The sequence below is a fragment of the Ursus maritimus genome, unplaced genomic scaffold (assembly GCF_017311325.1).
Source record: "Ursus maritimus isolate PB19 unplaced genomic scaffold, ASM1731132v1 scaffold_19, whole genome shotgun sequence".
In the NCBI taxonomy this organism is placed as follows: Eukaryota; Metazoa; Chordata; class Mammalia; order Carnivora; family Ursidae; genus Ursus; species Ursus maritimus.
The window spans coordinates 41,348,608-41,364,409 of NW_024424341.1; the positions used below are offsets into that span (position 1 = coordinate 41,348,608).

The 15,802-nt window shown below is 45.3% G+C and overlaps 1 protein-coding gene across 1 annotated transcript; it reads left to right on the top strand.

Annotated features, from left to right (window-relative positions):
- The first annotated feature begins 3,211 nt into the window (after positions 1 to 3,211).
- LOC103680409 (olfactory receptor 13H1-like) lies at positions 3,212 to 4,512 on the top strand. Its single transcript, XM_008709944.2, has one exon. The coding sequence runs from the start codon at positions 3,212 to 3,214 to the stop codon at positions 4,247 to 4,249; it is 1,038 nt and encodes a 345-aa protein (XP_008708166.2). The 3' UTR covers positions 4,250 to 4,512.
- The last annotated feature ends 11,290 nt before the right edge of the window (positions 4,513 to 15,802 follow it).

The following is a 15,802-nucleotide window of genomic DNA, read 5'->3' on the forward strand; positions in this document are numbered from 1 at the left end:
TCGTGGGACGTAGACTGAGGCGGCACAAGATAGATGTGCGTTTCCAACTGAAACAGCTCGGCAGTCCAGCTACACGGTTGCCGTGTTGTGTGTGTGGCGGGGGCGCCTGAAAGCTGTCTCTGCTGGTTTCCGGGATTCGATCCAGTGTTATTCAGTGTAGTCCGGCTGTTCAGTAGATCTCCAGACTTCTTTACCCTGTAGGAGTGCAACCATCTGACCGCCTCTCCCCATTACCCACCCCTGCGGCCAGCGCTCTACTCTCTGCTTCAAAGTATTCCACTGTTTCACACCCACATGCAAGTGAGATCGTGAAACCTTTTTTTTTTTTTTAATTTATTCGTTAGAGAGAGAGAGAGAGCGCGCACAAGCAGGGGTAGCAGCAGAGGGAGAGGGAGAAGCTGACTCCCGGCCGAGCAAGGACCCGGATGCAGGACTCGATTCCAGGACCCTGGGATCATGACCTGAGCCAAAGGCAGAGGCTTAACCAATGAGCCACCCAGGCGTCTGGAGATCATGCAATCTTTTTCGAGAAAGCTTTGCCTGTTTCTTTGGGGCCAACACACCCACCAAAAAACCCTACTTTCTGTAGGAAGGGGTCTTGAAAATCAGTGACAGACTCCAGTCCCCTCATTGTCTTTGGACAGACTGAAGGCCAAAGGATAACAAGGTGCTGTCTCAAGGTCACATGTCTCAAGGTCCTAAGCAGGCCTGAGCAGCCGCACTGACAGGCTTTTGGGACGCAGGGCTTCTGGTCCTAAAGCGGGAGAGCTTTGGGAGCACTGGGATGGGCTGGACGCCCTGCAGGTTGGCGAGGCCTTGTCTTTGGCCAATGCTCATTTTTGTCCGTGTTCACGCACGATTACCGGCGGGTCCTGTTACTGCCTCACTGCTTGGCGGTCGCAGAACGGCCTTGTCTGAGGTACACAGGCCGTGAAATTGTAGGTGTCCTACAGGAGAGCACCCGGGTCCCGCTGCGGACGCCAAGCCGGTCCAGTCACTGGGGCTACTCCCTTCCCATCCCTGAGCCCTTTCTTGGGCCACGACAGCTGGGATTCCTCTCTCCACTCCACACCCGAGAAACGTGACTCTCAGGAAGGCCCCAGGCCAACCCGTGGTGTGGCTGAGACGGTCCCCACATACCCACACCCCGAGTCTCGGTCTGCAGTAAGCAGCCCAGTTTCTGGAGGGGGGAGCGATCCCCTCACACCAAACTTTTCCTCTGATGCCTCTGAGAGATCCGTGAAGGTTGTTTTCCCGCGTCCCAGGCCAACCTCTGCTAACAAGCATCCCCAGGTGGTGCCCAGGAGCCTCCAGAGACCGCGGGGGTGGTGTTGGGGGTAGAGCTGACGACTTAAGTCACTTACCTCTCTCTGCTCAGTTCTCCCCCTGCCTCGGCTCCACCCGTCCCCTCCGGGCTTCCCGGAAACTCTGTGGGAGACTCAAGAAAAAGATACAGACGGAGATGAGATGTTCTTATTCTCAGGGATGCTGCTTGGGAAGGTGCCAGGGACCAAGATGTTGTACACGGGCTCCTTGGAATGACCTTGCTCTCCCCAGAGTGTGAGAGCAGCCTGATTCCTGCTGGTGTGGCCTCTTCATGGAAGGAAGGGGTGAAGTTCCCGGGTTAGACTCCGCTGGAGCCAGGTGTGTGGCTGGTATGGGAGGAGCGTGGGAAGAGGATGCTTAACTTGATACAGCCTCAGCGTGCATCCATCCTTCCATCTGTCCTTCCTTCCTTCTACCCTTCCGTCTACCCACCCACCTCCCCATCCATCCGTCTATCGTCCGTTGTCCGCCCATCCATCTATCCGTCCGTCCATCCATCCATCCATCCATCTTCCCATCCGTCCTGTTCCCTCTGCCTGACAAGCTCTTCCCTCTCCCTCCTGGCCATGCTAATCAGGTCCCTTTTCCTCGCAACACCCTCCCATCATTTCCTTAGGAAGCATTTTTATCACCTCATTAGGACAGGGTCCTTCCGCTCATGTCAGAAAGTCCTGCAGGTGCCAGACGGGTACTATACTGTTCCTAACCGTGCTCCTAACCGTGCTCCTAACCGTGCTCCTAACCGTGCTCCTTCGTCCTGGTTTCCGACACGTCCTCTCTCATCTTCAAATGACAGTTCACCTTGGGTGTCAGGTCGATGGAGGAGATAAAGGTATACAACGTATTTTCTTCTCCGTTAAAAAATAAAAGGGTAGCTACTGTTCTCTCCTTCCCTGACGCATATCCGAGTGTTCCCATGTAATTACTGCCTCCACCACACTCGCTTCAACACTTCTAGTTGAGGAAATAATTAGAAATCTATCTATCTATCTATCTATCTATCTATCAATCATCTATCAGTATACATCGTTTCCTTATTCTTCTCACTTCTGCACAGTGTTCTTGTCATGCATGGGCCACAATTGCTTTACCCTGTCCCATATTTCTCAATATTGAGATAGTTTCCAACTTCTGCAATGCAGCCTAGCATTTATGTTTTTAAACATGAATCTGAGGGGCGCCTGCCTGGCTCAGTTGGAAAAGCATGAGACTCTTGATCTCGGGTGGGTGTGTAGATGAGTTAAGTAAATAAATGAATAAATAAATTTTTAAAAAATGTAAAAAATCTCTTTGAAACTAATCCTATGGATCTCAGTTTGCAGATGTGATCTGTGGGCAGGATAAACTCCTAGAAGTGGCAGACCTTGGGAAAGGACACGTGCAGATACAGGTTTTCAGGGAAGGAAGCACGGTGGGAACAGAGCAAGGTCTTAGCACTTACCACACAAGTGTGACTTTTCAAATTTGTCTTCAGTCTATTAAGTCCTTGAGCTCGGGCTTTGTTTTTTGTGTTGTTTTCATTCCCCACTGTAATTTCATTGCCTGGGATTGAGTCTGGACGAGTTAGAAGCTGCTCAGAGGTGCTTGTTGGATGAATGAATAAATGCATTAAAGAAACAATGAGTGAATCCATCCATCAGTGGTTTCATGAGTCAATGACTCGGTTATAAATGAATGAATGAATGCAGCCACTAACCAATATGTAATAGAATCAGTGAAGGAACGACCCAATCCCTTCCACGATCCACCAGTCCACAGATCAATGGCTATATCATTGGATGGGTCTGTGAGTGCCTGTGCCTGGTGGAATGTATTAAGCAGACATTCTTCAGCAGGGGCCAGACCAATGCAGGGGTGAAGGGGTCACCGCAGTGCCCAGGAACACATGAATGGCTTGAAAGAGCCCAACCTTATTTGTAGGAAGCCGCCAGGTTCCAAACCACCTCCCAAGATGATCCCCCATTTCCCACCCAGCGGGAGTTTTGGAAGGGGCGTGGACAGCCAGAACAGCACAGAGATCTTCTTCGTCCTGCTCGGGCTCTCCCAGTACCCACGGGCTCAGACCGCCTTCTTCTGCCTGCTCCTCCTGTCCTACACCATCACCCTTTTGGGGAGCCTCATCCTCCTGCTCCTGATCTGCTACGATCGCCGGCTCCACACGCCCATGTACTTCTTCCTCAGCAACCTGTCCTTCCTGGACGTGTGCTACACTACAGCCAGCGTGCCCCAGGTGCTCGTCAACTGCTTGGTGAGCGTTCCTGTCGTCTCGCTAGGACAGTGCTTGGCCCAGATGGTCGTGGGACTCTATCTGGGTGTCGTGGAGTGTCTCCTGCTGGCCGCCATGGCCTACGATCGCTGTGTGGCCATCGTGGACCCCCTGCGCTACCCTGTGCGCATGGGGCCCCAGCTGTGCAGCCTGCTGGCCGGGACCTCGTGGACGGTGGCGTTCCTGTTGACCGTGGTCCCCGTGCTGACCATGCCCTTGGAGTTCTGCGGCCGCCAGGTCATCAATCACTTCTCGTGCGAGCTCCTGGCCCTGCTCAAGCTGGCCTGCTCTGACCTGCAGTTCTATGAGTTGCTCATGGTGTGCACCAGTGCCCTGACCCTGCTGGCTCCCTTTGCCTTCATCGTGGCCTCCTATGGAAGGATCCTGGTGGCCGTGCTGCGGATGCGGTCCACGGAGGGCCACGGCAAGGCCTTTTCCACATGTGGGTCTCACCTCACGGTGGTGGTGCTGTTCTATGGCTCGGCCATCGCCATGTACGTGATGCCTCAGGACAAGATCATCCGCGACCGAGACAAGATCATCTCCATATCGTACGGCGTCCTCACCCCCATGATGAACCCCCTCATCTACAGCCTGCGGAACAAGGACATGAAAGGCGCCCTCAGGAGGCTCCTGCGGAGAAAGGCTGACGTCTAAGGTGCGCGGCCGAGGAGGGAGGAAATAAGCTGATATTCTGGAGGGTGTGCTCTGGGGTGTAAACTGCTACTTCTTAGCAGCCGTTCAGCGGAGGGTGTATTACACACACACGCACACCCGGACACACACGCAGAATAGCTTTGTGGACACCATAGGGCGTCCTCCTGTGTTTCTCGTGCTCTCCTGCAATATCCATGGACTGACCTCGCTAACCGCCACTGGTCCAAATAGCTGTGTTATATTCATCTCTCAGTTCTTGCTTATTAAACTTGAGAGAGATTGTCAGTGGTTCCCTGTGAGGTATTATTTTTTTAGATTTTATTTATTTACTTAGCGAGCGAGCACAGGCAGGGGGAGCAGCAGAGGGAGAAGGAAGCTCCCAGCCGAGCAGGGAGCCCGATGAGGGTTTCAATCCCGGGACCCTGGGGTCATGACCCGAGCTTAAGGCAGATGCTTCACTGACTAAGCCACCCAGGTGCCCCTCCGTGAGGTATTATTTATTTTTATTTTTATTATGTTATATGAGTCACCATACAGGAGATCATTCGTTTTTTATGTAGTGTTCCATGATTCACTGTGTGCGTGTAACCCCCAGTGCTCCATGCAATCCGTGAGCTGCTATTAAGACCAAACAATTAACTTGTCATTTTATTTGAAAAACAAAATTTTTTTTGTAATATTTTTTTATTATGTTAGTCACCCTACAGTATATCCTTAGTTTTTGATGAACCACGAGAGACTATGGACTCTGGGAATCAAACTGAGGCCTCAGAGGGGAGGGGGGTGGGGGAATGGGATAGGCCGGTGATGGGTAGTAAGGAGGGCACGTATTGCATGGTGCACTGGGTTTTATACGCAAACAATGAATCCTGGAACACTACATGAAATACAGGATGTACTGTATGGTGACTAACAACTTAATAAAAATTATTATTAAAAAAAAGAAGTCCCATCGTGCCACTCTTCTGCCATCTGACCCCCAACCTTCAATGGCATCCAGGCTCATTCAAAACAAAATGCGTCTTTTCACCATGGGTGGCCCTGGTTAACCCTGTCCCCTGTCTTCCACTCCTCTCCTGTTTACCTACTGCACTTGTTGCGGGACTTCGAACCACCAGGCCTACTCCTGCCTCAGAGCCTTTCAGTTAATTCCGGTACCACAACTTCTCTTCCCCTGGAGGTTGAGTGCGCCATCGCTCAAACGGCTGCTGAATGCCACCTTATTGGTACTTCTCCCCCGACCACTCAATGGAGAGCTAGAATGTCTCCTCCCCTTTCTCTGTAGTTCACCCCAATTGACTTTTTAAAAAAATTTCAATATTTACATATTTGTTTGTTCTTATGGTCAATTGATTTTTTTTTTTTTTTTTTTTTTTTAGTGTTTGTATAGGACTGACCATCTGCTAGAAACGTTACACGTTTGGTCATTGTTTCTTTAATTTAAATTAGCCAACACCTAGAACATGATTAGTTTCAGATGTAGAGCTCAGTAATCATCAGCTGCATGTAACACCCAGTGCTCATCACGTCATGTGCCCTCCCCAATGCCCATCACGCAGTTATCCCAGCTCCCCACCCACGGCCCCTCCAGCAACCCTGCTGGGTTCCCAGAGTCTCTCATGGTTTGTCTCCCTCTCTGATTTTTTTCCCATTCAATTCTCCCTCCCTTTCCCTATCATCCTCTGCAGTGTTTCTTACATTCCACATGTGAGTGAAACCACATAATTGTCTTTCTCTGATTGATTTATTTGGCTCCGCATAATACCCTCCATTTCCATCCATGTGGATGCAGATGGTAAGTATTCATCCTTTCCGGTGGCGGAGTAATACTCTACTGTATACGTAAACCACGTCTTTATCCATTCACCCATCGAGGGACATCTCCACTCTCCCCACAGTTGGGCTACTGTGGACATTGCTGCTATGAACATTGGGGTGCAGGTGCCCCTTCACTACATCTGAATCTTTGGGGTAAATACCTAAGAGTGTAATTGCTGGCTCATAGGATAGCCCTATTTTTAGCTTCTTAAGGAATCTCCACACTGTTTTCCAGAGTGGCTGCACCAGCTTGCACTCCCACCAACAATGTAAGAGGGATCCCCTTTCTCCACATCCTCGCCAACATCTGTTGTTTCCTGACTTGTTAATTAGCCATTCTGACTGCTGTGAGGTGGTATCTCATTGTGATTTCGATTTGTATTTCCCTGACGCCAAGTGATGTGGAGCATTTTTTCATGTGTCTTTTGGCCATTTGTTAGGTTGTCTTTGGAGAAATGTCGGTTCATGTCTTCTGCCTGTTTCTTGACTGGATTATTTTTTGAGGGTGTTGAGTCTGAGAAATTCTTTATAGATCTTGGATACCAGCCCTTTATCTGTAATGTCATTTGTAAAGATCCTCTCCCATTCCATAGGTTGCCTTTTAGTTTTGTTGACTGTTTCCCTTGCTGTGCAGAAGTTCTTATCTTGATGAAATCCCAGTAGTACATTTTTGCCTGTTTCCCTTGCCTTTGGAGATGTGTCTAGCAGGAAGTTGCTGTGGCCAAGGTCACAGAGGTTGCTGCCTGTGTTCTCCTCTAGGATTTTGATGGATTCCCATCTCACATTTAGGTCTTTCATCCATTTTGAGTTTATCTTTGTGTATGGTGTGAGAAAATGGTCCAGTTCCATTCTTCTAAATGTGGCTGTTCAATTTTCCCAACACCATTTGTTGACGAGACTGTCCTTTTTCCATTGGATTTTCCTGCCTTTTCGAAGATTAGTTGACTATAGAGTTGAAGGTCCATTTCTGACTTGTCTATTCTGTTCCATTGATCTATGTGTCTGTCTTTGGGCCACTACCATGGTGTCTTGATGATGACAGCTTTGTAATAGAGCTTGAAGTCCGGAATTGTGATGCCACCAGCTTTGGTTTTCTCTTTCAACATTCCTCTGGCTATTCGGGGTCTTTTCTGGTTCCATACAAATTTTAGGATTGTTTGTTCCAACTCTGTGAAAAATGTCGATGGTATTTTGATAGGGATTTCATTGAATGTGTTGATGGCTCTGGGCAGCACAGACATTTTAACAATATTTATTCTTCCAACCCCTGAGCATGGGATGTTTTTCCATTTTTTTGTATCTTCCTCCATTTCTTTCATAAGTGTTCTGTAGTTTTTAGAGTACAGATCCTTTACCTCTTTGTTTAGGTCTATTCCTAGGTATCTTATGGTTTGGGTGCAATTGTAAATGAGATCGACTCCTTAATTTCTCTTTCTTCCATCTCATTGTTGGTGTATAGAAATGCAACTGATTTCTGTGCATTGATTTCATATCCTGCCACGTTGCTGAATTGCTGTATGAGTTCCAGCAGTTTTGGGGTGAGTCTTTAGGGTCTTCCCCATAAAGTATCATGTCATCTGCAAAGAGTGAGAGTTTGACTTGTTTGTTGATTCGCACATCTTTTATTTATTTTTGTTGTCTGATTGCAGAAGCTAGGACTTCTAATACGATGTTGAACAACAGTGGTGGGAGTGGACATCCCTGCCGTGTTCCTTGGCCATTTATTTCTACCCACTGGAATCCATCCTGTTTCTTCTGGGTTTTGCTGTATCCTAGGAACCTAGCACAGCGCCTGGAGTACGGTAGACAATAGTTGTTGGTTGAATGTAGAAGCGGTCAGCAAGTCCTCATTGGAGAAGTGCCCAGTAGAGCCAGGCTGAATGAAGTGAGGTTAGATTACCATGGCGTGATACTGGGAAAACACGCAAAGAAGATGGGGCAAGAGCAGAGGTGCTACAACAGGAATGTGCTTGGAGGACTGGAGGAAGAATTAGAGGAGAGCAGGGTGGCGGTGAGGAGCGAGCCTGAGGTGGGGAGTTAGACAAAGCCATGGTTCAAGAGGCCAGATCATGGAGGACACTATAGGCTGTGGGGAACCAGGGAAGTCATTTAAGCAAGATGCTTAAGCTCAGTGGTTCTTGATCAGGGGTTGCTTGGGGCCTGACTCAGATCTCTGACTCACAGTACCTGGGTGCTGTGGAGGGTGGATCCACTCACAACCCTTTCCTTTTCGAATCTTTCAAATATGTACCCAAATGTGAACTTTGAGAGACGGGTGGAGGCAAGAGAGAAGCAGGGATCCATTTATTGCCTGTTTTAAGTAGTTGTTCTACTACTGGTTAGGCTAGCTTTTACCCAAGGAGGGGAAGCAAAAACCCAAGTACCCTCACTTTGCATAATTCCCTGCTACAGTCTGGCGAGATGGAAGCTGCAAAGCTGGTGCACGCGTGAGGAAATCAGCCTCCCTCCTCCTTAGCAGGAACTGAAAAAAGTGACCTTATTCAAGAACCTGCTGAATACTGGTGGGATGCAAATACCGTGTGATGCTTTGCTCATCCAGATTGTTCTCTTGAGTCACGGGTGCAAGTCAGTTTAGACAAGCCTATCACGTACAAGTTCTGACTTGAGTACGTGGTCAGAACACACCTGAAGGGAAAGCACAGCACAGCCTAGTAGCTGACGGCATGTATTTGGGGCCAGACACAGCTGGGTGTGATTCTGGGTGGACAACTGTTGCACCGCGGCGTTGGCCCAATTCTCTGTAGAGCTTTTCAACTTGCACTTCACGGTCGGGGGAATGAGGTCACAGCACTCTGAACCTTACGGTTTTCAGTTAAGTGTGGAAGTTCCAGACTCACCTGGGCCATAGCAACTGACTCGATAAGAGCAAGGAACTTCTAATTACTTTAACAGTAAGCGACTGTGCCAGGTGTCATGTCAGATGTGATGTTACTGAGAACACAAGGAAGAAAGCCCAGAAAAGGAGGTTTGTTACCTATGTTTTCCAGTCTTTCAAGATGGCAGACAGTGACTTTGTCTTGTGTTTTTCTCATTTGTTCCAATTATATCAGATCTTTTTCTCCATTCTGGAGCAGTTGCTAGAAAAACAGAATATTTCAGATGGTTGAGCTATGGCAGAAGATGGAGATACATAGCAAGCGTAAGGGATAAAACTACAAAAAGGTGGAGATTGGCAGGAATAGTCAGAAAACAAAACAGCATGAGTAGCTCAATATATGATTGAAGACTAGCTTTTATTTTTTTAGAACTCACTAGATTTCAACACATGACAACTAGAACTAAACTCTTTATAGTCTTTATTCATATATTTTTCTGTAGAAATACTCATTTTAATACTAATCCCTGTTAGCATTACATACAAGTCTGTTATAGAATTGTCTTTAAAATCTCAGGTTGTTCTGGGCTATATGTGGCCACAGAGGAATCCTGTAAGCGATTGCCAGCATGAACTCAGTTTATATTCCAGAGGAAGGTGTCATGAAAAAAGGGGTAGGGAGGAACCTCTGTATTGTTTTCCAGAGTGGCTATCCCACTTTGCATGCCCACCACTAGTGTAAGAGGGTTCCCCTTTCTCCACATCCTCACCAACACCTGTTGTTTCCTGTGTTGGGAGGTGGTGGGGGGTGACATCTCATTGTAGTTTTGATTTCTGTTTTTTCCCTGATAATCAGTGATGTCGAGCATCTTGTCTCATGTCTGTAACCATCTGTATGTCTTCTTTGGAAAATCTCTACTCATGTCTTCTGCCCATTTGTTAACTGGATTATTTGTTTTGGGGATGTTAAGTTTTGTAAGTTCTTTATATACTTTGGATATTGACCCTTTACCAGACAGGTCATTTGGAAATATCTTCTCCCATTCTGTAGGTTGCCTTAGTTTTGTTGATTGTTTCCTTCACTGTGCAGAAGCTTTTAACTTACACATATATGATGGAATATTATTTAGCCGCAAAAGGAATGAACTCTTGCCATTTGCAATGACATGGATAGAGCTAGAAAGTATTATGCTAAGTGAGATAAGTCAGAGAAAGACAAATACCATATGATTTCACTCATATGTGGAATTTAAGAAACAAACAAACAAATGAACATGGGGGGGGGAGAGGCAAACCAAGAAACAGACTCTTAACTATAGAGAGCAAACTGAGGGTTACTGGAGGGGAGGTCGATGGGGGGATGGGTTAACAGGTGCTGGGGATGAAGGAGGGCACTTGTGATGAACCCTGGGTGTTGTATGTTACGTGATGAATCACTAAGTTCTACTCATTTTTAAAAAATTAATTTTAATATTTTTTATTATGTTAGTCACCATACAGTACATCATCTAAGTTCTGCTCCTAAAATTAACTGTATCTTAGCTACCTGGAATTTAAATAAAAGTTTGGAGAAAGAAAAAAAAATTGAAAATCTTGGGGGTGGGTGGGGAAGGAAAGAAGGAGAGGGGCACCTGGGTGGCTCAGTCGGTGAAGCGTCTGCCTTCGGCTCAGGTCATGATCCCAGAGTCGTGGGATTGAGTCCCGCGTTGGGCTCCCTGCTCAGCGGGGACCCTGCTTCTCTCCCTCTGCTTGTGCTCTCTCTCTGTCTCTCTCTCTTTGTGTGTCAAGTAAATAAATGAAATCTTAGAAATAATCATGCTCCAAGTAGGTATAATTTTTTTATTATGTTATGTCAGTCACCGCACAGTACGTCCCTAGTTTTTGACGTAAAGTTCCACGATTCATGTTTGCGTATAACACCCAGGGCTCCATTCAGTACGTGCCCTCCTTACTACCCATCACCAGCCTATCCCATTCCCCCACCCTCCTCCCCTCTGAAGCCCTCAGTTTGTTTCTCAGAGTTCATAGTCTCTCATGCTTCATTCCCCCTTTTGATTACCCCCCCTTTCTTTATCCCTTTCTTCTCCTACCGATCTTCCTAGTTCTTATGTTCCGTAGATGAGAGATATCATATGATATTTGTCTATCTCTGCTTGACTTATTTCACTTAGCATTATCTCCTTCAATGTGTGTTTTTTTAAAGATTTTATTTATTTATTCGACAGAGATACAGACGGCCAGCGAGAGAGGGAACACAAGCAGGGGGAGTGGGAGAGGAAGAAGCAGGCTTCCAGCGGAGGAGCCTGATGTGGGGCTCGATCCCAGAACGCTGGGATCACGCCCTGAGCCGAAGGCAGACGCTTAATGACTGCGCCACCCAGGCGCCCCTCAGTGTGGTTTTGATTTGAATTTTTCTGATGGCTAAAGATGTCGAACATTTTTTCATGTGTCTGTTAGCCATTTGTGTGTCTTCATTGGAAAACTGTTCATATCTTCTGCCCCATTTTTTTATTTGATTATTTGTTTCTCGTATATTGAGTTTGAGAAGTTCTTTTTAGATCTTGGATACCAGCCCTTTATCTGTAGCGTCATCAGCAAATATCTTCTCCCATTCCGTGGGCTGCCTCTTTGTTTTGTTGACTGTTTCCTTGGCTGTGCAGAAGCCTTTTATCTTGATGAAGCCCCAAAAGCTTACTTTTGCTTTTGTTTCTCTTGCCTTTGGAGATGTGTCATGAAAAAGGTTGCTGTGGCCGATGTCGTAGAGGTTGCTGCCTGTGTTCTCCTCTAGGATTTTGATGGATTCCTGTCTCACATCGAGGTCTTTCATCCATTTAGAGTTTATCTTTGTGTATGGTGTGAGAGAGTGGTCGAGTTTCATTCTTCTGTATATAGCTGTCTGATTTTCCCAGCACCATTTATTGAAGAGACTGTCTTTTTTCTATTAGATGTTTTTTCTGCTTTTCAAAGATTGGTTGATAGAAGGGGGAATGAACCACAAGAGACTCTGGGAAACAAACTGAGGGTTTCAGAGCGGATGGGGGTGGGGGATGGGCTAGCCATATTCAGGACATGGATATTAAGGAGGGCACGTATTGCATGGAGCACTGGGTGTCATACGCAAACAATGAGTCATGGAACACTACATCAGAAACTAATGATGTACTGTATAGTAACTGACATAATAAAAAATTTTTTAAAAAATTATTTGACCATAAAGTTGAGGGTCCATTTCTGGAGTCTCTATTCTGTTCCATTGGTCTATGTGTCTGTTTTTGTGCCAGTACCATGCTGTCTTTGTGATCACAGCTTTGTAGTACAGCTTGAAATCCGGCAACGTGATGCTCCCAGCTTTGTTTTTCTTTTTCAACATTTCCTTGGCGATTCAGGGTCTTTTCTGGTTCCACATGAATTTTAGGATTGCTTGTTCCAGCACTTTGAAAAATGGCATTGGTATTTTAATCGGAATGGTGCTGAAAGTACAAATTACTCTGGGTAGCATAGACATCTTAACTATGCTTATTCTTCTGATCCATGAGCATGGAATGTTTTTCCATCTTTTTGTATCTTCTTCAATGTCTTTCAGGAGCGATCTGTAGTTTCTAGAATATAGATCCTTTACCCCTCTGGTTAAGTTAATTCCGAGATATCATATGATTTTTCGTGCTATTGTAAATGGAATGGATTCCCTGATTTCTCTTTCTTCAGTCTCCTTGTTTGTGTATAGAAATGCAACTGATTTCTGTACGTTGATTTTTGAATCCTGCCACATTACTGAATTGCTGTATGAGTTCTAATAATTTGGGGGTGGAGTCTTTTGGGTTTTCCACATAACGTATCGTGTCATCTGTGAAGAGAGAGTTTGAGTTCTTCTTTGCCAATTTGAATACATTTTATTTTTTTGTTGTTGTTGTCTGATTGCTGTTGCAAGGACTTCTCGTACTATGTTGAACAATAGTGGCGAGAGTGGGCATCCTTGTCATGTTCCTGATCTTAAGGGAAAGGCTCTTAGCTTTTCCCCATTGAGAATGATATTGGCTGTGGGCTTTTCATAGATGGTTTTTATGACAAGTAGGTAAAATTTGATCTCATATCTACATCTTTTTTATTTGTTTCCTATTGGATTTTTTGGATAGATTTGAGAAATAATATATCATAAAATTCATCCAAAGTGTGCATTCAGTGGTTTTTAGCATACTCAGAGTTGCACAGGAATCACCACAATCTAATTTGAGAAAGTTTTCATCACCCTAGAAGGTTGCTGGCATGCTGTTCATAGTTCACATGTGTATTTAATAGTCCAGGGTTTTCTTTCTATTTTTGTAGTTTTTTTTAATGTGAAAAAGGAATTCTTAAGCCTGGGAGCACTGCAGTAAGTAACATTAGCATAAAGAAAATGTCTGCAAAAGATCAAGTTTATGGTCTTGACCAAATCTGATATCTGGGAAATAATATTCCAATGGGGGGGGGTTATTGGTGGTATTTTCGGAACAACCTTTACAAAGACAACAGCAAATTTCTTTGTTTTGCTTTTACAGGTAATTAGTAAATGCAAATTACTATGCCAATGAGAACATAGTCCATTTCACTGATATCAAAGAAAGCCCAATTAATAGACCAACATACCATTTTGAGAAAACAAATCAGGAAACATAAAATAATTGATAATCTGTATTTATTTTATTTTTTAAACTTAACAGCTTTTAATAATATCTTACAACACATATTCTATTATTTATTTTTTATAATAATTTTTTATTATGTTAGTCACCATACAGTACATCCCTAGTTTTTGATGTAAAGTTCCATGATTCATTACTTGCATATAACACCCAGTGCACCATGCAGTATGTGCCCTCCTTAATAGCCATCACTGGTTAATCTGTATGTAGAACCCAGTGAACACCGGTGAAAGCAGACATTTAATGTCTTAAACAAACTCAGTGCACCACAAAAGTTACATGATCAAACCTGTATTAACAACCATTTCAGTGTGAGAAAATTATTACATTAAAACTACCATACCATTTAGAGAAATTCAGAAATATTGAAAAATGAAAAAACGTGATGTCCAATATTCGTTTCCAAATAGAGCTGGGGAGAAGCATGTGAGGTACAGAAAAACAAGTCCGCAAGTTTATAATTGTGAAGACTTGATGATGGATACATGGTACTCGTTATAGTGTTGCCTGATTTTACATGTTTGAAGTATTCTGTCGTGTTCACAATGATTTAAACCTTGCCAGATAGTCCGTCATTAGGGAAATTTCCTAATGAAATAAGTGGAAGAACTTGAGAAATACGGATTGCAACACAAGTGAATATTGCATGTTGCTAGTGGAAATGTTAGCAATGGGGTAAATGTCTATTAAGTCTTCTAGGGCCATTCAGTTCAGTGTTCAGAACAGCTCAAGTGTTAATAGTTTCATAAGATGTTACAAAACTGTGTTGCTGTATTTAAAATAACTGAAAGACACACAAACCCTGATCTTCCAGTCTGATCAAAACTGTGAGTAGAAAAGTAAAAAAAAATGCCTAAAAACAGCGACAGTAGTGAACTTGGTAGTAACTTGGATTTCTTCAGATTCACATGATGGGAAAGGCAAGGCCTTCAGGGAACAGGCGGGTAAAATGAATGAGTGCGTGACAAACGTGAGCGAGAACTTGTCGCAGACCGGCTAGTGCGTGCCAACACCATAGCCTAGGGTCTGGCGAAGCTTTTCTGTATAAGACAGTCAATAGTTTAGGCTTTGTGGGCTGTGCAGTCTCGGTCTCTGTAGCCACGGGTCAGCCCTGCTGTAGCGAGAATACAGTCTGGTCTCCAGCACAGTCAACGCTGTTGTCGCGAGAAAACAGACCGTGTGTAAAGGAGCAGGTGTGGCTCTGTGTCTGTGAAACTGAGTGTCACGATGGGAATTTCATCTAACTTCCACGTGTCATGAAACATCATTCCTCTTTCGATTTTTTGTGACCACCTGAAAGCATAAGCCACTCTCAGCTCCCAGCTGTACACAGACAGGCACACAGCTGGGTTTGGTCCTCTGGGTTTTGCCAACCCTGCTCTAACGTGCCCTTCCCCACGTGTAACCGCAGACCCAGTGTGCTGCTTTCCAGCTTGAAGACAGAAGTAGAGGCTAGAAATCCAGATTAGAAATGTACAAGCTTTTGAATGCTGGCAACGGAACTTAGTGAAACTGTGGATACACAAAATGGGTCTACAAATCCAGAACCGAAGGGCATCAGAACGTGTCATTACTTCCGGTTTAAAATTTTTCAACAGTTCCTCACTGTAATCAGCAAAGCAGCTCCTCTAGAGTGACAGAATTTTAACACTGAAAGTGTTAGGATTAAACCGCTGGACTCAGAAACTCGGTTTCTATTCATCTTTATGGTCCAAAAAACTCCCCTCTTTAACAACGCCTGTTAATATCATCCAAATATCGTCTCTACCAAGTCCCACCAGACGGTTCAGCTGGTCCTTAAGAAGACAACCGAATGAGAAACTGGGCTGTATTTTTCAAAGGGAAAGAATCTTTTTCCTTGAACAAGAGGAGCCAAAGATTCTCTGCTTGACCTTTTCAGTTCCTGAACTCTCCTGTACCCTTCTGTGCACGTCCTTGTAAAACCTAGATTCAGCAAGAACCCGCATGCTGGATATCTGCTCACCTCCATACCTGATGGGGTACTTACCCCCCATCTTCCAGGTGACGTCTGATCGACCTTCCTGCCTTCCACAAGGATCTGATCCGGTAGGTGTGCCAGACCCCCTCTTCCGCAGGTCTCTCCCCTCAGTAATTTCCACCTACTGCCCCCGTCCCCGCTGCAATACCCACTTGCTCATTGTTGAAGCAGGGTTCAGATCGCTATCTCCCCCACTGCGAACTCCCATCCAGTGGACCCCC

Coding starts and splice junctions, on each gene's coding strand:
- LOC103680409 (XM_008709944.2), top strand. CDS start 3,212: ATGAATGGCTTGAAAGAGCCCAACCTTATTTGTAGGAAGCCGCCAGGT.